The sequence below is a fragment of the Ammospiza caudacuta genome, chromosome 9, assembly GCF_027887145.1.
Source record: "Ammospiza caudacuta isolate bAmmCau1 chromosome 9, bAmmCau1.pri, whole genome shotgun sequence".
Taxonomy (NCBI): Eukaryota; Metazoa; Chordata; class Aves; order Passeriformes; family Passerellidae; genus Ammospiza; species Ammospiza caudacuta.
This window is the reverse complement of record NC_080601.1, coordinates 16,111,455-16,136,267: the sequence shown is the minus strand read 5'-3', so window position 1 is coordinate 16,136,267 and position 24,813 is coordinate 16,111,455. Positions and strand designations below refer to the sequence as shown.

General features: G+C 41.4%; 1 protein-coding gene across 1 annotated transcript in view; it reads right to left on the bottom strand.

Moving 5' to 3' along the window:
• Positions 1–12,514, bottom strand: part of DLG5 (discs large MAGUK scaffold protein 5) — a 97,166-nt gene extending 84,652 nt beyond the window's left edge. Inside the window, exon 1 of the mRNA XM_058810178.1 lies at positions 12,214–12,514. Coding sequence (XP_058666161.1) covers positions 12,214–12,514 — 301 coding nt within the window. The remainder of the gene's footprint in view (positions 1–12,213) is intronic.
• Positions 12,515–24,813: the final 12,299 nt, after the last annotated feature.

Genomic DNA, 24,813 nt, shown 5'->3' with positions numbered 1-24,813 from the left:
CATTTTTAAAGAGCATTATTTGAAGCTGAAATTGTTTTTTATGATGAGATGAAATGAGCATTTTTAACTTAAGCATTAGCAGGTTTGCTCTTAATGAAGTTCTTAATGAACACAGCCCTAGAGCTGCTTGGAATACTGAGAATGGCATCATTTCCCCATGATGCCACTTCCAGACAAAAATGAAGATACACACTATATTTTGTAGTGTGTACAGAATAAAACTGTCTAAGACTCCATGTTACTTTATTTAAATCCTAATCTTGATCTGAAAAAAAATTACAGGGAGAACGATATATTTTTCATTGTCTTCATTATGATAACTAGCCTATGCTTACTGAAAACTAGCCTTGGGGTAATTCCTCTTTAGACAAAAGTCTGTAAATTTCTTGAGGCTGATATAAAATTAAGACAAAAAAGCACGACAAAGCATTTTCTTTGACATGTTTTAAAAAAGAAGGAAAAAAACCCCTGAAAGTTCAGCAAGATCTCTGATAGGAATAAACACTTTGGCAAAACCAAATTTTATATTCAAAATGCTGCAGATACATGTATTTAAGATGCACTTATTAAAACACCCACACAACATGAAAAAACTGTTGGAGCAGAAAGGCTACCTTCCATAATTCACTTCTGTACTTTAATAAGAGAACTCAAGAGAAATTTTATTTCTTCAAGGACTTTCTAAATCCTTTCAGGAAATGCCTAGCCCCTGGTATACCCTGCAATCCAATCATCAGACACAGACAATTCATTTCCCCTTTCCAACATGTCACCTCATGTATTAGCTTTATTTATAAATGCTCAGAAAAACTGCATTAACCAAAATAAGTTTGTAACATGAACATCAGAAATTCGTGTTTTAGGTAATTATAACTTTTGAGTCTCACTGAAGAAGCTGTGCTTATCATAAGGATCTCTCTTCAGAGTTATTTCTCCTATTAGGCTCTTTCTCATGTTTATCTTCCACAAAGCACATAGGTAAACAGAGAGAACAGGTCCTCTACCACAACCATCATGAACAGACACTGAGTACTCAGCGGGAAAGCTGAGAAGCCTGTCTTCACAACACACCACATGTGAACTGAAAAACACATGAGCACAGCAGAAAATCGAGAACAGAGATTAGCCAGCCAAATGAGATTCCACTCCATAAGCTAACAATGTTCTGTTGAAATCAAGCAAATGAAGCACGCTTTTGGTTATTTTCTGAAACAGATCATACAAAATGCAGACACTATCTACATTAGGCACTACTTAGAATTAAATCAAGGCCAAGGCTTCATGATCTATTCCATAAGGTCAGAAATCCTACAGCCTCAGTGATCCAAATTCACCTCCTCTTACTGTCATAAGACATGGGAATTATTCTGAATATTTATTATCTCTCAAAAGCTATTATTTTACTACAATGTGCAATAAAATGGCTTTAGCTATTGCTGTGCATTTGCGTCTTGCACAGTAACAAAAATGCATGCAACCACACTTCAGCAAAGCTTAATTTAGGGGTGCACTGTAGGAATAAGTCAAAATATTTTGATAGGGGAAAACTAGTCTTGAAAAATATTATCTACTTTCAATACATGTTTTTTTAAAGTATTTCTCATTAAAAAAAAAGCATGTACTAAAAATTTCCACACACAAATGTACCCATATAATGCAATTGATGAGATGAATGCTTAGAACTTATAATGTGGATTTCCTCCATCAGCACCTACAACCCTCAGAAAGGATCTGGCTCATGTGCCCACAAGAAAGCTGAACATATACAGGGCCAAACAAATCAACTCCAAATTGTATTGTTGCAATGCAGAGCTGCATAAGAAAAAGAACTTTTCAGAGCAGTACCCAGAAATTCCTTACAAGAGAACACAGTGCAACAAAATGCTCATGACTGCAGCCAAGCAATAGCCACTACAATCCTTCCAGCTCCAGTCTGCCTTTACCTTCTGCTTATCACTGGTATGGAGGAAATCACAGGCCCCAAAAGACAAGCTCAGAATCAAAACCACACTTACAACTTGGCATTTTGCAGCACTGAAGAAATTTGCTATAGTTGGCTCTAAAATTAAATTGAGATTTGACATTCTAGACAATATAATGAGGTACTCCCTGACAAATGAAATTTTATGCAAGTCATGTATGCACAGCATATCACTGAAGATCAGCTCAGCCAGGGATAGAAAAACAGCTCAGCATTTACACTGTGTTTCCTTCCAGTCCAGCACACACCACACACAGGTTTCAGCCAAACATTGTTGCACAGAACAGGATTGCCACCAGCCTTGACAGACAAGTTTCTCTTGTATGTTTTTACTGATTTTCATATTAATACCCATGCTCCTGATACCCTACCAAGTCCTAAAATTCTGAGGCAGAAAATACCTCTGACCCTAGGATCTGAAACTAGGACTCTGTGTTATCAAGGAACGTTCTTTTCAGCCAAAACACTGCTCTGACACTTGCAGCATGCAGCCCCTGAAATACTCCTGATTACCTCAAAGGTGCCAGGAAAATAGGAAAGGTTCATGAACCAGGATAACAAATGAATATATCTGAAATACAGCATACTTTAAAGTGCTGGCCTACACATTTTCAAGGGCAGCAGTTCAGAAAAATATCTCACTACATGTCTCTCAAAGTTCATGTCTTCAGCCTATATTAAGTCAGCCTTTGGTTATTCAACAGGGAGGGAAGCAGGGTTAAAGCCTTGAGGCAAACTAATCAGACCCTTAACCAAAAGTAGTCAATGCATCTTCCACAAAGTGTCCTTTCACAATATGCCCTAAAGGTAACTAGAAGCCTCAAAACTTTAAATTTCCCCATCAGAAAAGCAAAGACTGCTTGTGCACAGCAAAGGAAAGCTGTGAGAGAATACCTAAATAGAGAGAGGAAAACAGGCAGCCTGAGCAGCCTATGGTTGATTGCCACAGAAAGCAGAAAAAGGATCGAACAAGTCAGATTTTCAGAATACCCTTTATTAAAAGAAGGGAAAAATACCAATACCTCAAGGTGAAAATAATAGAACTGAAAGTGAATGCCCTCTTGAGACTACCTCTTCTGTGATCTTGAGAGGATTTTGTACTGCTTTTTGTGCTTTCAGTATTGCTAAAATTCAGGTACACCTACAGAGTTTGTTCAGAGTCCAGTCTTACTTACATCAGAAGCACAGGATGGAACAGCTGATGACAATAACAAACCAGTTAATCAATTACAAAGGGAAGCCTACTGTTATGACTTGTTGTTTGGTGGGGAGTTTTTTGTTTGTTTTGTTTTTCTTTAAGGCCTTAGCATTTCATATTCTTTTTAACCACACCTACTTAAGTCAAATGGCCTTTAAACTGAAAGAGTAAAAACACATCCTACATTCAATTAAAGCTTAAGCAAGCTCTCAAATAACATTGCTCTCTCCCATCAAAGTGTTCAGAAAAGAAAAACCAGACTGGAAATTCATGACTACTTTAAATATTGAGAAGTGAAGTTAATAACTGGGTATTTTTGTTGTGCTGATGCATTTAGCCTCAAATAAAACCTTTAGATAACCTGATTTCACCACCATTAAACAAATACACTTGCTCACCACCTGAAAAACACATCATCATGACCTAAATGCGAATGAGACCTTCTTAAAAATCACTGCAAGCGTTCACAAGATTATGCATGAAGTGTTTAAGAGAACTTTAAAATTAAGTATCAAGATTCCCTGAAAGAAGTTATTAAAACAACATCTGTCAATCTTGTGTCACTTTCTAGTTGAAGAACTCCCAACAACTCAATCAACCGCTCTTTCTGCAAGAGGATCATAACTCTGGAAGGCAAACTCACATTATATAAGTGCTCCAAAAAGAGCTAGATCACATGGTTACCCAAGTCTCAAAATTCCCCCTACAATGATTTTTCCACAAAAGCATGCAACAGAGGAAAGCTAGCCACAAGAAAACCAAATACAAACAAGAAAAACAAACAATAAAGATAATAAATATAGTTTTGTGCTTATTAAAAACCCCCATGAACACCTATGCAACAATTCAGACTGATTGGTAGTTGTCTACACCAGCTTTATTTCCCCAACCCACAAGTTCTGATTCTTCTACAGAAAACCATACTTATACTTGTCAGTTGGTCAGTCTCAGAAAAAGAGAACAGAGTTGAAAGGGGATTGTGGTGCACTGACATCAAAAGAACACAGTTCACTTACACCAAAAGTGAGTTCACAATTCCCACTAGATTTTACATCCATCCTCAAGGAAAATACCTTCCTACCTACACCCCAGCTATCTCTTCCCACACAAACTCCATTTTGAGCATTACTGAGCAGCAAACAACCATCAGCCTCACTTTCTAAGGTACAAGAGGTACTTTACTGATGACATTGCTCAACCCAGGGAGCTCAGCATGCAAGGCCTGGATTCTGCCAACATTTGCACATGCCCAACCTGATACATATAAATGGGGATTACTCACATGCTGGAAGGTAAGTACATGAATAATAAACATGTTTGTGAATCAGCAATTATGTGCAGGTAGAATAAAAACCTAGAGCGAAAGGAGAATTTTTTAGGAAAACTGATTTTGAAATTAGTTTAAAGAACATTGGCTTTGAGGGTTTGAAGGTGGGGAAGTAGTTTTTTGGTTATATCTGATACATAATAAATTGTCAACGACATAAAAAGTCTCCGAAAATCCAACCCCTCAACTCTCCAGTTGAAACACTTAATGGTTTTACAGTCTCACTTGCTTCTTCTCTCCAGCTGCAGGTCAGCAAATCTTAATCAGGATGATACAGGCTATTTAAAATACATTGCCTTCATCAGCCAGCTAGAAAAAAATTTATGATTTTCAAAAATACAAAGACCAGCTCACCAGAACAAACATATTAATGCTGTGAACAAGCAAACTGCTGAGCAGCTCAACCCATGAACTGTGAAATTAGAGGTTTTGAAAGCTGTGAGGAAGAAAGTGGTGTTATATATATGAAACAGACTGCCTTTAACTTCCTCTGACACCAGTTTGGGTAAGAAGGGCTTTCCAGTTGTAGGATGTTATTCTGTATGCCCAGTAATCATAGACTGTCTAGAAAAATGTCATTCAGCGTTCACCCCAAGTGGCCAAGTACTTCCATCAACTTCAAGGGCCATCAGTTCTTGCTATCACGAGCTCCTGATGCCTGGAAAGGGTGTCCCATGGAGATCACACTCTTGCACAACAGCTGGCAGCAGGAGCTCCCAGAGTTAACCTTATTTGTTAGCTACAAGAGGAGTGGATGCTGGTATTACCCCATCAGCACCAACACACCTGCTAGTACACCACAACCCATGACAGGCATATATTGCACATCACACTGTGCACTGGCTTTTTTGAATTAGTTTCTAAGTAATAGCACTACGGACCTCCTTCAATATTTTAGTAATTTTGTCTCCCATTGACAAGAATTAATATACCAGAGTATCACTGAAAACTCAGAAAAAATGGCCCTTCTGGAAGAGCCAGGCTCCAACATTTGAGACAGACTAACAACACCGGTCTCTTCAGAGGACAGCACCCCTCTTGTCTGCTTCTACTAGAAAAGCATTGTTAGCCTCAAGCCAAAGCTCAGCCACTGCAAACTTGCCAGCTCCTCCATCAGAATGATTCAGTTCTAAATTGCCACTGTTCCCAAAAAAGCAGCCAACGACTTGCATCTTGAAGGTCACAAACAATGTTTCACCACGAACTACTCAATATAGCTCCATAACCTAGATGTCTCATCTACGTGACCACAGCTCTTTTCACAAAAAGTTACATCCACTAACAACACGTTTTTCTGTCTCCATCAACACTATGAACGGCTTACATAAAGAAATGTTTTAGCATTACTATACATACAGCATTTTTCAATTCCTCTTATGAAAAGAACCCACAACAGGAACTAACTGCTTCACACTAAAACCCAATATGTGCTGGTGGCTTATCATGGTTTAACCCCAGCCAAAACCATGATAGGACTGACCAGCTCTGTCCTTGGGGTTTTACAGAGTAAGGAATCCTTACAAGCAGTTTATCAACACTTACTGGTATCTTTCTAATAACTGGAATTCTGAATAAGGAATTTTAATGCTATAAAATAATAATTAAAGTAACAATTGATAGGAGCAAGGAAAAATAAGAAGCAAAAATAAAGAAATTAAAGTAAAAAACTAGAAAGTGGCAACAGCAAGCAGCAAATGGGAGAAAAAAAATACTTAGCTCATATTAGAGACTGCTGAGAGAACTGGAAAGCCCAAAGTCAATATCTGTGTGGTGGATTGATTTTCACTAGCTAGACAAGGGGTCCAAAAAATCTGACAAACTAGGATTGGTTACAGCTGCAAGAGAACAATGAGACTGAGAGCAGTAGTTAAAACCAGCTAAAGATCTGAAACCTCTGAAACAGGCAGTCTTTAAGCTTTAACAAGTAAGTAAGAAGCAAGTTACAGAAAGCTGTTGGCTTTCCTTAATGATCATGTCTAATTTTTTAAGACACCAAGTCCTGTGTGTGTCCAAAGCAACTTGATAGCTGGACGCACCAGCACCACCAAAATGGTTATTATTCCCTTTACTCTGATGAAAACAATGTCCCTGGGAGTTTACTGTGGGCAGCTTTCTTTCCACTCCCTCCCTGAGCACAGCAAAAATGTAATTGAGAACTACCACCCTTGGGATTTATGAACTACTACAAGATGCATTTCCTTCTTTGGAATTGAGAGCCTACTTCCATGAACTTACCACTATTAGACATTTCATTGGGAATACCCATCCGGACACTTGCCAGAATCTCCCTGCATTTCTTCAGCCTGGCAATTCCACAAGATAGCAAAAATCTGAGATCACCAAAAGACACAGGTACTGCTAAACTACTGCCAGGTGTTTTATCAAGGTTAATTGCTGCTCAGTGCTGCTGAGGAGCTGCACTGCTCCAAAGGTGACTTCTGAACACTGCCTGCTTTTTCATCAACACGATTTAAGAAATCCTGCAACACGACTTGCATAGCTACCCTGGGAACTAATAACAGGTCTGGAAAAACCCAAACACACTGCTCTACTTCTCCCACTCTTCAATTTTCAGTGACAGAAGGGAGTATAAATTGTACTTAATTAAAAAATTGCCAGTTCAGTCCTTGAGTCAGTAAATCATGTTTTTACAATTTCTCCTCATTCTCCCCTCTCTCCGGGAACGCACACTTACAGCACTAATTCTCATCTCCTGGAGAAGGGTGTCTGCTCCCCTTTGTTCCACCTGGCTCCTACAGGAGTGTCACAGCACATGCCACGGTTGAGACAGCCACAATACACAGAGTGTCACCACACAGTATCAGAAAGCTTTAAGCATCCCCATACAGAATAAGACCATACCACTTTAGAAGGCCTTAAGCTTCTACTCTTCTTGTTCTTCAGCCAACCTTTTATATTCCTCACCCTGCATGCTTTACACCTGTGTGCCCTCTGTTCCCTCGGTGGTTGGTCAGCCCCTGTGGCTCATTGCTGTCAATGCTGCTCACCTGCCTCTCACAGCTGTTTCCACTGGGGATGAGGCTCAGCCCACCCCAACCACCACAAACTGTGTGCCTGCATGGAAAGCACATCCTGCCTCCCCATCTCACACCCTTCCTCCAGAGTCTCTCAGCTCTCAAACCCTCTCCTTTAGCCAGTCACCAGCCAATGCTTAGGGGGGATCAGTCAAGACTTTGTGAGAGATGGGAAAAAAGAAACAAAATGTCGATGTCCCAGCACCAGGTCCAAGCAGCCATGATTCCAGCTCTTCAAGGTCAACCCTGGAATTACTGCATTTCCTGTGGGTCTCCAGTGATGCTGTCAGAGAAGTGGGTCCCAGCTGCCTATCTCCTAAATTTGTACTTACAGAGCTTAACTTTTGTGTTTGGTTTTAAATATGCTGAAAAGCTTTGAAATATCTAGAACTTTGTGATTTCAAATCCCATATTGTCCAAAACAACTTGGTTCATTTTTTCATATACAAAGCAGACAGAGGAAGTTGAGATAATCCCTCCTTTTTTCCCTACTCTTAAACATGTCCACATTTACTTTCTGACTGGGAATTAACATTTTATGTCGGACCAAACACAATTAGAAAAAAATAAATCTTAATAAATAAGAGAAGAAAAATTTTCAAAGTCAATCTACAATCATCTTCTTTCTTTCCTGCCCCTTTAAAGATATTTTTAAATATGCAATCAATTTTGAGTTCTAAAACTTAAATTCTCATCTTGAAACTGTTAAAGAAAACACCTTTAAAGCCTAACACAGTCAGTCTGCAGCTGGAGGAATACAGAAGACCAACTGCTAATAGGAAAGAGAACTCTGAACCTAAAATATTATTAACTGTGCAAGCCATAATGAAGCTTTTGAGTTCAGCAATTGACTCTGCTTCAAGATAAATTGCATCTCTGTAGCCCCACGTGTTCATCTTGGAAACAAATGCCAAGCTCAACAACCAAACCTGCCTTTACCCATCTTTGTAGTACCACAAAAATGTAAGTACAAAGCTCTATGTTATCTGAAGCAATTTGAAGACTTACATAGGTTCCTCAGATTTCCATTCTGGTCTTTTAATTACACGTAAAGAAAATATATTTTCATAGCACTTGTCACAATGAAGCACCTTCCATTGCATTATTGTCATGGACTCTTTATATGACATAAAATTCACATGCAGCAATAGTAAGAATGAAACATTTTCTGGTAACCAAGATATCTAAGAGACAATTGAATGCTCAGAAATCATTTATTTTGATATCATAAAGGATATGTACTTCTTTAATCAGGATGAGGATTTCCCAGATGTGTAATGGAGGTCATTTGCCAAATCAAGTATTTAATGGTAATCTATATGTTGACCCCCAAGTAAATAAACAAAAAACATAGCACACTACTTAAAGAATTCATCCATGTGCAAAACACTAGGAGATTTCAAAACAGCCAAGCAACCATTCTCACGTGGGCAGAGTCAATTTCTCTCAAATGTTTACAAAGAAGTACAATGTAGTAATCAAAGGTTTTACTTAAGGAAGAACTAAAGTCTCCAAACATGATTAAATGAAACAGAAAATCCCACTTGGTTTTAGCTTCTGCTTTACAGAAGGTAATTTCCTGTTTGATCTTGCCCTCTTAACTAACATTAGTTTCGCATACTATGCTTTATTTCAAAATTGAGAAAACTTTAAAAACATACGTTTTATTGAAGAAACTATACAGTTTAAGATTTAAAATCAGCAATTAGAAGTCCCCATAGAAGACAAATCTCTTTAAATGGTGACTGAACAGGGGGAAACTCTATAAAGATAAAAAAGCTCTTTGTAAAGTAGAGAAAGAGTGAAAAAACCTTTCAGCAGCTACCAGGACCCCAGTTATTTCCCTTGAGCAGTCTGCCCAGCTGTTTACCTCCCTCTGTGTGGCACAGATAAATACTTATAAAAGTGTCAGCTCTACATTGTCCAGCCAGTCACAAGAACTGCTGGTATAAATAACAACCAGAGTTCCCATCAGAGTTCACACATCACCTTTAAAGCACAAAAGGAGGCAATATTTAAACTGAGAAGAAAGAAAACACAAAGTAATGGTACATGTTAACCACATCAAAATGGATGAAGAAACACTCATCCTACTGTAGTGAGTGGTGTGTAAGCTGATTTCTGAAACTTTGAACAAAATTATGTTGCTAAATTAGCTTCTCACTTCCCTCACAACAGCAGCATACTGGAAAAAAGAAATTCGCAAACACCACTACAAGACATTATTGATTACAAATAGTTTTCATCTCCAACAAGCATTCAGGTGATATGCATTTTATTAGCCTCCTCTTCTAAACAATATTAAAATTACATCTACCACTGTAAGCTATCATTTCTACACACACTACTGTATGTAAAAAACTTATTCAACTCAAACTTATTCACCTCTACAGGTTTAATCAAAGGGATGTTTGATATATATATTTTTTACTTGTAAGAATAAAGGCATTTTACGTGACATGGGCTGTTTCACTTTGGTATTTTAAATACATAATCCAGCACTTCTCACTGCCACATGTACATCTTACTTCTTGCCAAAAAACAAAAAGTGACTTGACTCATCCACCTCCAATATCTCCAGTGAAAAGGAGTAGAACTCCCAAATGGCACAAGAAGAGCAGAGGGGTGGTCAAACTTCCTAGAGGGAGATATTGGAATAAAACTGATTACATGTTCAACATGAACCTTTCCATCACAGTTACCCTCAAACATGAACTCTTTGTGAAACACATCCAGGACAAACGCACAAAAAGACCAGGATTACCAGAGATTTTCAGTGGACACAGAAGCAGTCTCATGACTAATTATCATAACACCTCTTCAGGGGGGTGCTGGAATATATGCACCAATATTTGAAGGCTCAGGTCCACTACCTTTCTATGGTCTACTATTAAATAAGCTCGCTGTCATCAATCTCCTGTGAACTAATTTTTAAACATGTTTATCACAAGAAAACTCTCAAAGTTAGCTTTCATTACCATTGATAAATGAAAGCAATAACATTTTAAAACTCATCACATTAGGAAACACTATTCCCCACACACATTAGTTTAACTCAGATTAAGCCTCCAGAACACAGTCAGTCAAACAGGATATAGCTCACTGTGACAATCAAACTACTTTTCCCTGGAAAATTCTGTGTTGTGAGACATTCTTCGATTCCAACTTGCATTTTAAAAATTAAGACTATTACTGCATCCAACATACACTTTATTTTTTTTCTACTTTTCATACTTTACACCTTTGATTTTAAGCCTGGGGAGTGCTGGTAGCACAGTACCATCAATTCATCTTCTCAACAAGACAAGAATGAGCTTTACTCTAACCATACAAAGCCATCATGGGTGCCATTCTGGAAGGCAGCGAGTGCCCTCATCTCCCATTGATGTCAGACCACATAATGTTTCAAGTATTGAGGTCTATTGTTCAGTCCATTTCTCCCCCATCTTGTGAGGTCCTGCCATATATTCATTAGAAAAGGCCATACACTACACTACACTGAAATAAAACAAAACCTAAGACCCCCAAGCATTTGCATTTACAGAACTCTTACCATCCACAGCATCATTCAAGCAAGGGCACAGTACACAGTGCAACCACACATGCAAGGACTACTTTCCAGACAGAAGCAGCTCTTAAAGGGCTTTGTTTTCTTAAAGAAATTGTATCATTTGTAAGAGTCAGGAAGCCCTTTGAAAGCATTTCTTTATGTAAAATAGGTAGTGACACTGTAAATCCTGAACCCAGTAACAACAGTGGAGAGACCCCACATTTCTGAATCAGTCAACTGGGTCGCGCTGGATAATGATACCTGCACATCACTTTAATACAGAATTACCATTTACTCCAATTTTTTTTTTAGAAACAGAGCTGCACTTGCAAGACCTTATATACTGTCAACTATTGTAATTTTAAAGCTTTGGTTTGTACACATGAAAGTAGGCTGTGACTTGTTTTGGAGGGAGGAGAACAGGGAAAGACCTGTGGATCAAAGCCCAACTTACTTAAGGAGGTGTTTTACACCCAAAATCTTCTCGTCTGGATTTGCAGTTAAATCAATGTTCTAATCTGTTATAATCAATGTTCTTCCCTTTTCTAACCGCCAAGAAGAATTACTACAATATAGCCTCAAACAAACACATGGCTGTCCAGAGAACGAGTTACGAGATTTACTCCAAGGCACATGTGCTGGAGCCCTGCCCGCCGGCCAACTCCGGCAGAGTGGCTGCACGGGGGAGTTTCGGCTCTGCCCGGCCGAGGAGCGGCTGTGGAACACCACCGGCGTCGGTGCTAGGGGAGAAAACCCCTCGGGGTTCGGGTTTCCCGGGTCCCCAGCCGACAGCCGACTTAGGGGAACGGCAGCAGCCGCAAGAACCGGGCTAGCCTGGCCTCTCCAAAGGGCAAGGAGCAGCATCCGCGGCACCTCTCGGGGACCAGTACCAGTGCTCCCGCCAGGACAGAAAGCGAAAGGGTCGGAAGCAGAAAACAAGCATCGAGAGCCCAAGAGCAAACACGGGAGAGTTTTATTCTCCACCGGAAAAGGAGGACCCCCGCCCGCTCCCTTCCCACCTTCGGGCGGGGGGCCCGAGGGGCCCGCGCTGCCCCGGCGGGGGTGGGCGGGGGCAGCCGCCGCCTCCTCCCGCTCCCGCCCCGCGCCCCCGGCCCCACTCACCGCCCGTCTCGGCCGCGGCCGGCGTCCCCGCCACGCCGTTCAGGTAGAGGATGGAGAGCAGGTGGGGCTGCGTCTTCTCCAGGGCCACCCGCAGGTCCTGGAAGTGGTCCCGTTCCTTGCCCAGCAGCAGGGCGATGAGCAGCTCGGCCTTCCCGCCGCCCGCCGCCTCCAGGTCGCGCAGGTCGCGGGGGCCGAGGGCGCCGGCGGCCTCCAGCAGCTCCACCACCTTGTCCACCTCGGTCATGGCCTGCGCCAGGCTCTGCCGGCACTGGGCGAGCAGCTCCTTGTGCTTGGGCTCCATGGCCGCTGCAGGGCCGCCGCCGGCCAAACTTCGCCCGCCCCCGGCCCCGCCGCTCCGCCACCGCCGCCCCCGGGGAGGCGCGGGCCGAGGCGGGGCGGGCGCCGCCGGCCGCCCTCCTCCGGCACCCCGCGCCCCCGCAGCGGCCCCCGGCGAAACTTCGTCCGGAGAGGAGAAGCGGAGCCGGGACAGGACCTGGGCCGAGGGCGGCTTTGCCTTCTCCTCTTCTTCCTCCTCCTCCTCCAGCAGGCGGGGGGCGAGCCGCCGTCAGGGGCTGCTGCTCCTCTTCCTCCTCCGTCTGGCGCCCCGCTCGCCTCCTTTCCGCCCCCCCGGGCGGCGAAACAACTTCTCCTCCTCCTCCTGTCGCCTGTCCGCGGGAGGCGACCGCCGGGAGCAGGAGCCGCGGGGAGCGCCGCCGCTTCCCGGCACCCCGCACCCCCGCGGGGCAGTCGGGATAACTTCTCTCCGCCGCTCGCCGCAGCCACACGGCCGGGAGGGGGTGCGGGGAGACGGGCTCAGCTCCAGGCGCCTCCTTTCATCGGCGGGCGCACGCAGCCATATTGGCTACACAAAGCTGCCGCCTGCGCCGAGACGGGGCTGCGGCATCGCATCGCCCGCCCCGCGCCGCCCGCCCGCCGCAGCGGCCGCCGCTCCCCCGGCCCGCTCCGGCCCGGCCCGGCCGCCGCCCGCCCCCGGCCGTCAGTCAGGGGCGCCCCCGGTCCCCGTGCGGCGCCGAGCGGGGCGGGCCGGGGAGGGACCCGCGGCGCGGCCTGCCCGAGGTTCCGCCGCTCCTCCCTCCGGGGCTCCGCCGGGCCAGGACGGGGTGCCCGGGCCGGGTGTCTCGGCGGCGAGACAAAGGCGGCGCTGCCGCGCTGCTGACGGGCCGGGGCTGGGGCCGGGCGGGCCGTGCCGCTGCCCTCTCCCAAGGCGGGAGCGGCCGCCTGTTGAGGCTGCCGGAGTCGGCACCGGGCGGCAGCTCCAGGCGGCAAGGTTTATTTCGTCCTAAACCGGGAAAAGCTAAACGTCAACATAGTAACAGACTGCTTACGGGCTTTGTCCATTAGAATTTGCAAAAACAAAAGTTTGCAAAGCTATTACTAAACACTAGTAATAGCTGCTGGCTCATCTCCCTTGTAAATTTCTTCAGCGTTTTATGAATGACCAGAGACCATGCAATTGACGAATAGAGTACAGATGTGTCCGTAGTCAGCCGTAGCAGGGGGACGCAATTGTTTATCAAAGAAATAGGAGAGTAACAACTTTTCTGTCTGAAAGTAAAAGGGCTGCCAACATCACTTGCACCATATGTTAGCTTAATTTGCAAACAGACTGCAGAATGACCACAAACAGTTCTCATCTTAAATTCACATTTCATACATTTCAGTTAAACTGAAAGGGCTTTACTGGTTGTGGTGGTAACCCAATTATATCAAGAAAAAACTGCAATTATCTGACAGTCTCCAGTCCCACTAACCCTGCGGTTTATTTAATGTCCAGAGACCTGGACTCAGTGAGGTACAAAGGACAGCCTTTGTTGCCTAAAATTTCCTGTCAACGCACCTGGTGGGAGAATTCAGGTCCTGAACTGAGTTTCAAGCCACTTTATATAGCTCAGTAGATGATGATTTCTCTCATGTGAAAACATGAGAGAAATGCAATTGTGCTAGGCATTCTACTTCTGGCAAAGGCAGACAGAGAATAAGAGGAGTTAGGGATTGTTTTCAACCTTAAGTCATTATTTACAACAATACTTGAAACTACGGGGTGATTTTGAAATAAGTATCTTCGCTTTTGGCCTATTCATTTTTATTTTTTGGTCCATTCATTTTTATTTAATGCTCTTGTAAATTAATTTCTTCTAATTTTGCATCCATGTTTTTTTTCAACAACTTTCTTTGCTATGCAAAATACACAGAGGTTACCTTTGTTGTCTAAGGACTAATGCTACAAATTCCTGCAAACTATGTTAGTTCTAGTCTATTTGAATTTATAAGAAAATCTGCCTATTTCTCTCTAGTTAAAGCTGGGCAGTTTTGCAGGTCAAGTAATTGCAGAATCCACAAGTGCTAGGTAACTGGAGTGCATTAATTGCTGGCCTCCCAGCACGGGTGAGAAGTGAAAGCTGCCTGGTGTCACCCACTAAGCACACCTCCCTTGGCCAGTGCCACAGCAGGGCCCTCTGTGCCTGCCTCAGGACACTGTGCAATGCAAAGCTTTTGGAAGGCACATGCACAGGGAGACTGAAGAAAGATTGCACAAGTTATTCAAATATGTCCTTTTTTAAAGACTTTCTAATCTCAGCTAATCTCCTTTAACAATATTATTGTACTGTGTATGTGCTTAAACAGTTTCCTGTAAAGGAAAGGAAACATGCCATCAAATTTCATTAAGAGGCATTATGTTAAGAGCCCTGCTCTAGGTCGATGCAGCTGTTCTCTGCTACTTGAAATAATAAAGACAATCTTGAGTTCCCTCCTCTTCCTGACTGGGCACTGAAGAGCACCTTTCACCAGGGGTTACAGTAACACAGGAATGGTAGTGTTCAGGCAGGGCATAACTTGGCTATTTGAGTCTCATTTCAAAACCGAGAGGGAAGTGGTGGCTCTAGGTACTGCTGCTCCTGCCTCTCCCAGAAGTGTGTCTTAGTCCTTTGCCTTCTCTGCAAAATAAAACATTGATCTTTTCCTCATGCCTTGCCTGCTGATGCATATGGCCTGTTGCCCTTCTCAGGCAGTGCCAGGTAGCAGGTAGATCTCTGTTGTACCAAGTTTCTTTCTTTCTTTTTGGAAATGCAGTTTCTACCTTTTTGTCGTATCTGAGTCTCTAACATTGCATTTGTCTTGCAAATGGTAAGTCTGCTCTCAGAAAAATGCAGGTAAATTTCTCATTGCACAAATGTCTCTTCCATGGGTCCAGCCATCAGAGCCTTGCCTGTCTAAGAGAGGGACCTTGCTGTTACCTAACTCAGTGTAGACCTTCTCTAGCAAGTGCAGGGAAAGTTTTCATAAAACATGGGTATATTTTGAAGACTCAAGTTAGGAAATGGAGGCAAATTTATTATGCCAAAAGTTATACAGTGACCCAAATTCAGATCACTACAGTATGCCAGAATGCTGATATTTTCTGATAGGACACCCTTTAGATTTATCTAGGCTTTAAAACAGGCTTATTATACTCATTCTAATGGAACTTTTCATTGGACAGTAGTCTTCTGTGCAAAATTAGTTGTCACTCCTCAAACATTTCCTTCTTTGCTTGCTTACTGCTGCCCAAGTCACAGCAGCAGCTCTGCTGCTGTAGGTTTCCTGGTAAATCCCCTCCTCAAAATCCTTAGTTTGAACCAATCACACATTCTAATGGCCAAAACCAGAGGATTTTCTTCAAGATTAGAGGATTTTAAAATTTAGTTTAAGTACATGGTAGACATTTCAGTTGCTTTTTGGTATTGGAGCCCTTAGGATACAGGTCTTCAGGCTCCAGTGGCAGTTGTGCATCCCAGAAACAGCTTTGTAACAAAAGCCACACATGTAATCATGTGATTCAAACCATCAGATGAAGGTTTAGAGAAAAATATTGAGAAATTTACCATAAATTAATGGAAGGAAGGTTATGCAATCTCCAAGACAGGCATATGAAAAATACAAGAAACCACCAAGATTAGAGCTCTTTAGGTACAACGTGAACACCACAGAGACTTGGTCATGGGTGTAACACAAAACACTAGCAGCTAAGCAGCTCTCAACAGCAGCTTGTTTTTTTTATATTAATATAACTGATAGACAATTAATTAGCATTTGCAGGATAGTAAGGTGCTGCTTTAATGTGCCAGCAGATCAAAGGATCTCATTTAGCCATTAAAAAAAACCCAAACCATAATGTGAGAAGTCTGAGCAGTGCCCAGGGAAGATATTTCACCTGGCAGTATCGTATCCAGGAATGGGCTATGCCCATAAATTCTGAGCTCCTCAGAGCTCCTGCTGCAGCTGCAGACTGAGGGAGCTGCTGTTGGACACTCACAGAAGCACAAGGATCATTTATCTTCCCAAAAATGTGTAACTGTGAACTTCAGGAAATGTTTTAGCTCTTTCTTCACTGAACATCCGTGACATACCATATGAGGGAAAGCAGACCAGAGGATTATGTTGCCACTATTTTTTTTTTTTTTTTTTTTTTTTTTTTTGGTAGCTATAAAACCTACTAGTCACTTCATCTTATACTGCACTAGGCAGTTTTCAGATAGAAATTATTATGGTCTTTTCCCACTCTGGGCAAATGAAGATGAGACAGTTATTTGAGTCAGCTTCAACAAGCTTCAACAGAAAGCAAACTCTGTTTGCTGAAGGTTTTAGATTCCCCCCTGGGCTGCTCAAAAAGCAAATAAACTTGTTTTACTTAATCAGCTTGTTAAAAGAGAAAGAAAAGGCCTTCCTCAAGAGCAGAATAGCTGGCAGGAAGGGTATTTGTTTGTTTGGGGTGAGGAGGGGGAGAAGAAAATGGTAGGTAAATCATCTCCTCCTGGAGCTGTGAATACATGCAATCACTTCTGTTTCTCAGACAACTGCTTCCAAAAAGAGGCAGCAACAGAAAAGCAGAAACCCTGTGGTGGCAGTCCTGCAGGGGTGAAAGGATTTCAGCTTTTATAAGGAAGACACTCTGCAAGCAAATCCCCAGTACCCATCTGCTTAGAACAGACCAGGGGCATGATTTAATTTTCTTTGGGAGACTGGGCTGGCTTGTGATGTGGTTAACTTCTATAAGCAAGCAGATGTTAAACAGCTCCTTTGAAAGCTGTTGCTTGCAGCTTGTTATTGGTTCAGTTTCTAGGTCACTTTTCAAGTCAAGGCAAAAGATTATTTATACCAATCATTTGCTTTTACTTCTTTTAGCACTAACAGGGAGATAAAAGCAAATGGGTGCCCTAAACATCCATGGGCAACTTCTATAAACAAGCCATGCAAAAACTTGGAGCTTGTAGGAAGAAAACCCAAACTGCAGTTGAAGAAGATAGTCAAATGTAATAGTAAAGATTCCAGAGAATGCCTCAGTGCATTTTCACCATCTTCATTGGTTTTGTCAGCAATGAGTATTTTCAAATGCAACTTCAATCTAAAGGCTCTTGAAGAAGCAAAAGCATTTCCTTATGTTGCATCTCTTAGCTCTAAGAATGACATTTGTACTTTTCACAGCAATAGCTGCCCTGCTCACTGACGTACAAGGGTTTAAGAGTTGAATCCATGTCAAATACAAGGTAAGTTTTCCAGGGACTCCAGGGGCAGTGCTTTGATCATGGCATGACTGAACTCAAACAAAATGGCTCCAGAAAAGTCAATATACCTCCAAAATTCCAGGGTAGTCCAAGTGTCTCTAGTCCAAGCCCAAAGAGCTCCCTGAGACAATAGACAGGTGTGCATGCAAGTGTGATTCTCTCTCTAGATGCTGTGCAACACCTGTCTATCCACACATGCCTGAAGAACCCATCCCACAGCTCATCTATTTTGCAATGCTGAAGCCAAGGGGATAAGAGGTGGCAGCCCATTTCTTAAAAAACCCCAGAACCCAGCACATCCACATTTGGCAACAGACCAATACTCAGATGGGGTTGAACTGCAAAAGCTCCTCATGTGTGGAAGAAGAGAAACAGGATTGTAGGGAGCTGGAGGGGATTTATTATTATTGCTTCATAATAAATGCTCTAGCATTCTGAATTCACTTGGTTTATGAGAGAGGAGAAGCATTTCTAGTGTACTTAAATGGATTTTGTAGAGTTTTACAAATGCTTGTGAAAGCCAGACAAAGGTAGATGGTCAGAACATTGAAAAATTTGCATCAAATCATGTGTCATACTCATGCTAAGACTTGAACTGCTACTTGACAGTGACACATGGATTTCTGTTTACAGAAATACCACATAAATTCGATATGCTTCTGATTGGAGAAGAAATTTTTACTTTTAATATTGCAGGATATTCCTTGGGCAGGAGAGGAAAAAGATTTTTGTAGGAGGAAAACAAAACATTGGGATGACAGTGAGAATAAAGTCAAAGAGAAACCCTTGTACAACTTGCTGTAGTCAATTTGCTCAGACAAAGCAGACCATGGACCAAGATGAAACTTAAAAACTGAAGGGTGGTTAAAATGACAAAAATACTGGACTTAACTGAAATCAGTTCGGCAAACAGTAACAAATGTGAAATGAAGTAACACCTAAATTACACTCTCATTTGAAAGGCAAACGTACTCCAGTCTCCGCTTCAGCCTACGTGCCTTGGAGGGATGGGAAAGCCATCAGAGAGTTCCAGAATGAAATAATGTCTCAGCTTGGCACAGTGGCAGCTGCATTACCAGCTTCCACTAGGTTTGATCATCCGGCTTAAAACAAACTACAGATCTTCAACCTGTCTTGTATTTTTCCCACACATAACACAAATGTAAAAATTAAGCATTCAGCAATTCAAATTAGTTTTTTTAAAAGAAAAATAGCACAAAAATAATTTAGAATTTAAAATTTTACAAATACCAAGATTTGTCAAAATTGAACAACGAAAACAACTCCCCAGACAAACAGAAAATGCACACCTCCATACAAAATGGAAAAGAGCATATTCAGCACAGCCCAGAATAAGGAGAAACATCTGAGACAAAGGCCTGAGTGGCATAGAAGCCTTAAAAAGAATTTAGGTTAAAATTATTCTTTTTGAATCAAGTCTGCAGCAGTTTAGAGAAGTGTTGTTCAACTGTTTGAAACTTATAAAGATGGATTAACTGGTGGGAGTTTGATGGATAGAAATATTTAATATAATGCATATATCAAAGCTCATCCAGTTCTGCTGAGATCTCTAATTGGTTTCCAGGGGATTTGGATTAAGCCCCAGTTTGGTAATAAAAAGACTATGCAAAAGAATAACCAAAATAAGAAGTCTCCAGATCTGCTAGGGATATTTCATAAAGCACAAATACACTTCATCAGCAAGGCAAGCCAAATATCATCCTTTTTACCATGGGCTATTTGTACTCCTAGAATTTTTTCCCCCTTAACTCGCCTTCAGAGCTGCCACCCTCCCCTTCCAAGATCATTAATGGCAGCCTAGAGCTTCACTGCTTTGCCCTCTCCTTTTCCAGCTCAAGTCAGTGTCTGCCTTGCAGCTGACTGCAACAGCACCAACTATTAACCTTTTTGACTTTCTTTGGAAGATGAAAGAATGAAAAGAACTACACACAGCAGATGGTAATCACATTCTTTAATCCCCACATCCTGTCAAGTAAGTACTCCTTATAACATGTATGTTTTCACAAGCATTGTCCCTTCACTCACCTTGATGATTCTCTCATCTGCTCTCACAACCATAATGCTCAGGCAAGACTATTCTAATTTAAGTCTTTCACAGACTGAATCTAAAGTACAGAGTCTAAAGATTTCCCCAGGTCTTCCTAAGTCTGTAGCAGCAAGAGTTCACTGATTCTGCATTTGCCAGTGACTTCCCAAGCTGCTGTGCTGCTCATCCTTCCCCACATTTATTTTCAACAGAACACATACAAACACACGCAAGGCAGAAGATATTTGTGCCAGCTAAGTAGGAAGGCTGAAGAAGAAAGCAGAAACAGGCTAAAAACAAAAGTAAATGGAGATCTAAAGGCCTGAATACAGTTTTTAGCGCTTATAAAGAGCCACATGAAGCAGGGATGCCTTTCATTTCAAAGTACAAATATATTACCTTATATAATAAGGTCATTTTTTTTTCAAAAGTTATTTGACCATAGCTGTAATTTTGATGGCAGTAGATTTCATGTCCAGATGTGCTGAGGAGATGTTTCTTCCTTGAGTGGTTTAATTATCCTCCAGGCAAGTGTTCACAGTAACCTTGCATGGCTGAGCTGAATCCAGCCAGTGGCACAGTATGGTTGACATAGCACTGCTGCAGGGAAGCAGTGTCACCAGCAGTGACAGTCACTACGGGTCCAGAAGGGAGGAATCTGTGGGAGAAACAAGGACAAGGAGACAGAAATAAATGCAAAGGGAACTAGAAAATGCACAGCAGTAGCATTAGTCAGAAGAACTATGTATCTTCTGAAAAATAAAAGTTTAAAGAAAGTCTCTGATGTAACTGGAAAATATTTGCATGAGTGGAAAATCTGGAAGAATGGCATATGGGAAAGGGAGCAAGTTACTGTGTGGGCTTGTCAAGGTACCTACAGATACAGCAGATATTTTAGCATCACTGAACTGGAAAAGTGCAGGGATCAGGGCAGAGTAAGGGGTGAGGTGTGTCCTTCCTACCCATGAAAGAGATTCCCTACCCACTGTGCCCTAGAGAAAGGAGTCACACACTGTCCCTGCCTCAAGCCTGCACCATGGCATGGCCAGAGCCATCCTCATCACTCCAAACACCATCAGCAGTTTACCACGGGGGTGCTGTCAGTCAACCTGAGCCCAAGAATCCCCTCCCTGTGACACATCAGGATGAATCACACTACACTAATTAACTCCCAGAAACCAATGAACCTGGAATCATAAATCAAGAAAAGTAACTTCAAAGTCTCACAACTAATTCTGGCATTTTCTGGGACTCGTGACATTTACCAACACAATTTCATTATTGCTTTAGCATTTCTTGGCAGTTAATTTTCTTTATTTTACTTCTAAAAATCTATATAATTTAACATATAAAAGAGATGCCCACTGAGAAAACTGCCACATGTATCAAAAGATTAAGCAACCAACCTACACTTTCACAAAAAGGAGAAAAATATGCCTGTGGTCAATAATCCAGGTACCTGCTGCTTTTGCAACAGCTTCATTTCAAGCCAATGCTATCTCCACCAGGCAAAACACCTCTGTCATGGAGAAGAACTTGGTATGAAATCTGGAGGGGTACCCCAGCTTTCTGTGGATCCTAAAAGCCACAGTGAGAAAGTGCAGAGGAATGGGTAAAAAAGGACCTGTGGGTGCCTATCTAGTTCTAAAACCAACCTTAAAATTAAGACAGCTTGCAATGAGTGTCTGCCACCACAGGGCTATGATCAACAGCAACACAGAATACATAGAAAAGCTTTGCTTCACAGATTTCCTTGAATTACCTGTCTGCTCTTCATATATATTGTCACCTCTCCTCTAGGAAGAGACACACGAAAGGAACTGATGTAATCTGTAATTGAAAGTAATCGATGTAATTTCTGTCTCTTGTCCCAGTAGCACAACTTACATCTTATTAAAAACACCTCAGCTAAGGATTTTCTAGGATTATTTCTGATCTAACTGCAGGTATTAACACATTTTAAAAGATTCCTATTTGCCTGCTAATTATAGTTAGAATTTTCCACATGAGCTGTACCAGGACCCATCAGGAACAGCAGTTTTTACACTTAACAGTAGCAATCACTGTAGTTCAGCAGCTGTAATTATACACAGTTGGTTGAAAGAGCTTTATAACTAAACAGATACAATACCTGAAGGATTTAATTCAGGTTTACTGCTCATTATTAACAGTCATGTACAAAATTAGTGATGATTTAACTACCATTTGTCACAGCCACTAAGAGCAATCCCCAGGACAAATGACAAAATCGTAGTTCTCAGGAATGAATAAATACCTGCCCTTTTCTCAGCTATTTCCATTACTTCACTAGGACTCCATGAAGAGATTATGAGTATCTGTGTGTCACTGTACCCAGCTGCCATCTCTGTTTCTTCCCCAAGCAGACCTGAATTCCTACTTCATTTTCACACACACTTGCTTATTTCTGCACCTCCTGTCTTTTCAGTTTTCTTCCCTCTATCCTCAGCACCTGCAGAAACCACCATTTTTGGTACAACATCAGTCCTATCTACTGTCTTAGGTTCTGAAAGAAGCATGCAATCATTCCTGATCCTGAAGGCTTGGACTCACAGGACAGACCCTTTGGATAAAGAAACACCTTTTACCATCTGATGCACACAGAAGTAAAGGTGGTGGTTAAAGCAATGCAGTATCAGAGCAGCTCAAGGCCCACAGAACTCCTAAGCACATCCAGCCACTGCCAGCTTCTCACAAATCCAATAGGAACTACCAAACTACAGGCATCCTTGTGGCTTTCAGATATTCATGTGGAAGTCATCTTCCATAAATCTTGCTGGTTGCAGCTGTCTATACACAAAGATCACCTGTTTAATGTTATTTCCAGTCCTAACCATTGGTCTCTTGCATCAATAGCATCACCTTCAAATGTTTTTAATGCAGCCTTGCCTTGGAGTTGTGCAGCAGCTGAAGGATGTGAGACACTCTGGAGGCAGCTGTCAGAACTTCACACTTCAGAGCAGCTCTGGGAGCTGCATTTCAGTGCCTGCTGGAGAGGCTGAATGCAGACTGAACAAGCTCAGCTGCATGGAAAATGCTGCTGCAAAAGACACGTCCCCACTCATTGCAGATGCCTGTGCTGTCACTTTACAGGAGTAGCTCATGACACACTTTTGGGAATGATTATAGCCTTTACTGAAATACTGCTTTTTGGGTGTTTGTTTTTTAACCCAGATAGACAAGTGATATGAAAGTGAAAATTCTACTAATTAATGAAACAGCATATGTGGACTCTACTCTCTCTCTCTCTTATGAAAACACAGTCCCTTCATCTCCTTCCTTAGGTACATCACCTTAACAGATAAATGTAACTGTGATAGGGAAAGTTATGTCCTGATATTGCAAAAACCCCATTTTCAATAGAAAAAATAAGTTACCCAATACCTCTTTCCTCAAAAGAAAATGCTGCTCTCTAGTGGAAGATGATAGTATGACCTAATTCCATTAGAATGAATGTTACACAATTCTCATTTTAACAGTCACAAGAAATTTGGATTCATCTTCACAAGCACTGAAACACAAAAGTAGCAGGGCTTGTTTGCTTTCTATGACTCTTTTGGATTGGCCTGTGAGATTTTGGTACTCATTCTTCAAGATAAATTTGCTATGCATTTATATCAGAACCATAACCACATCTAAATAACCTGCCAAGAAGTGGTGCATTAAAATATTAACATATATTTTAATTTGGTCGCTTTCAGATTGTCTGTTCTTAGACAATATAACAATAAGCCAATTGCTTTTGATTTTTTGAACATACTGAATTACCAATAGACTTTCCTAGGTCTGCACTCAAAGCTTAGCCAACCACTTTGAAGATAGGTTAGTTACTGGCACAGAATAATTTAGGCAAAATATGCAAAAACTATGAAAAACTGTATCCCATATCCTTGCTATGGGCTTCTAAAGACATTGCTGTCTACAGGCACAGTGATACAAAACTGAGGCATTGCTACTGCAGTGATTCCTTCAACTTCTACTGAAACAGTGACAAATGCTCAGACATCAAGGAGTCTTTGTCCTGAAACAAGCAATTTTTTTTCTACTTGTAGTTAATTTATAAAACACAGCATTCATCTGCTTTCCTTTGTGCTTTTTTTCTTTAAGCATAGATAAGCAAAAAAGGGAATAGCCCTCTATACTGAATTTCTTCAAGTTATGGACCAAGGCAGCACAGCTCTGGATTTACTTCCAACTTTCCATAGTCATAACAGAAAACCTATTTAGCACACACAGCTGTTTTCTTCTCTCTCTGCAGATAAGAGATGTGTTTGAAGTAGTTTCCTGAAAAACACACCAACAAAGTGCTTCATTTATTAAAAACGCTAAATTTGTTTTAAAACAGATGGAAAAAATTAAAGCAGGATACAGATATTCAAAATCAAAATTATTTCTTGAAAATTTACACTTAACTAATTTTAATTAGCACATTAATTGGAAAAGAGGGGAAAATGTAAAAATAGTATTTATTTGTAAAAAATATTAAACCAAAACTAGGGCTAAAAACTTTATTCAAAAAGCCAATTTTAATACTACAAAGTTGCATTTCTTGACTGTTAAAACTGATGCTTAAAAAAGCCTCTTATGAGTAAAATCCAACAGCTAATTTGTTTACTGACTGTACAGAGAGCTCAAACAATAATTACTAATTCAGAGTGCTCTTGTAAACAATCTATTTTTGGTTGAAACACGCATGAGGCTCAGAGCATGCTCTGAGGACAAGACATAGTGGCTTTATGCAAGATAGGTTTTATATTACTTATTCATTTATGTTATAAACACCTGAGATTTAAGCTTAATAATTCTCTACTGTCTAACTACACAAAGAAATGGAGGTTAGCTCATTCATAAATAAATTATGCAAATAGAATATACCCATAAATAAACACAAGGGATACACATTCTTTACCTCTGCCTCTTTTTATTGTCATATTTAAGACAAGGATAAAAGATGTAATTTTAGTCTTAATT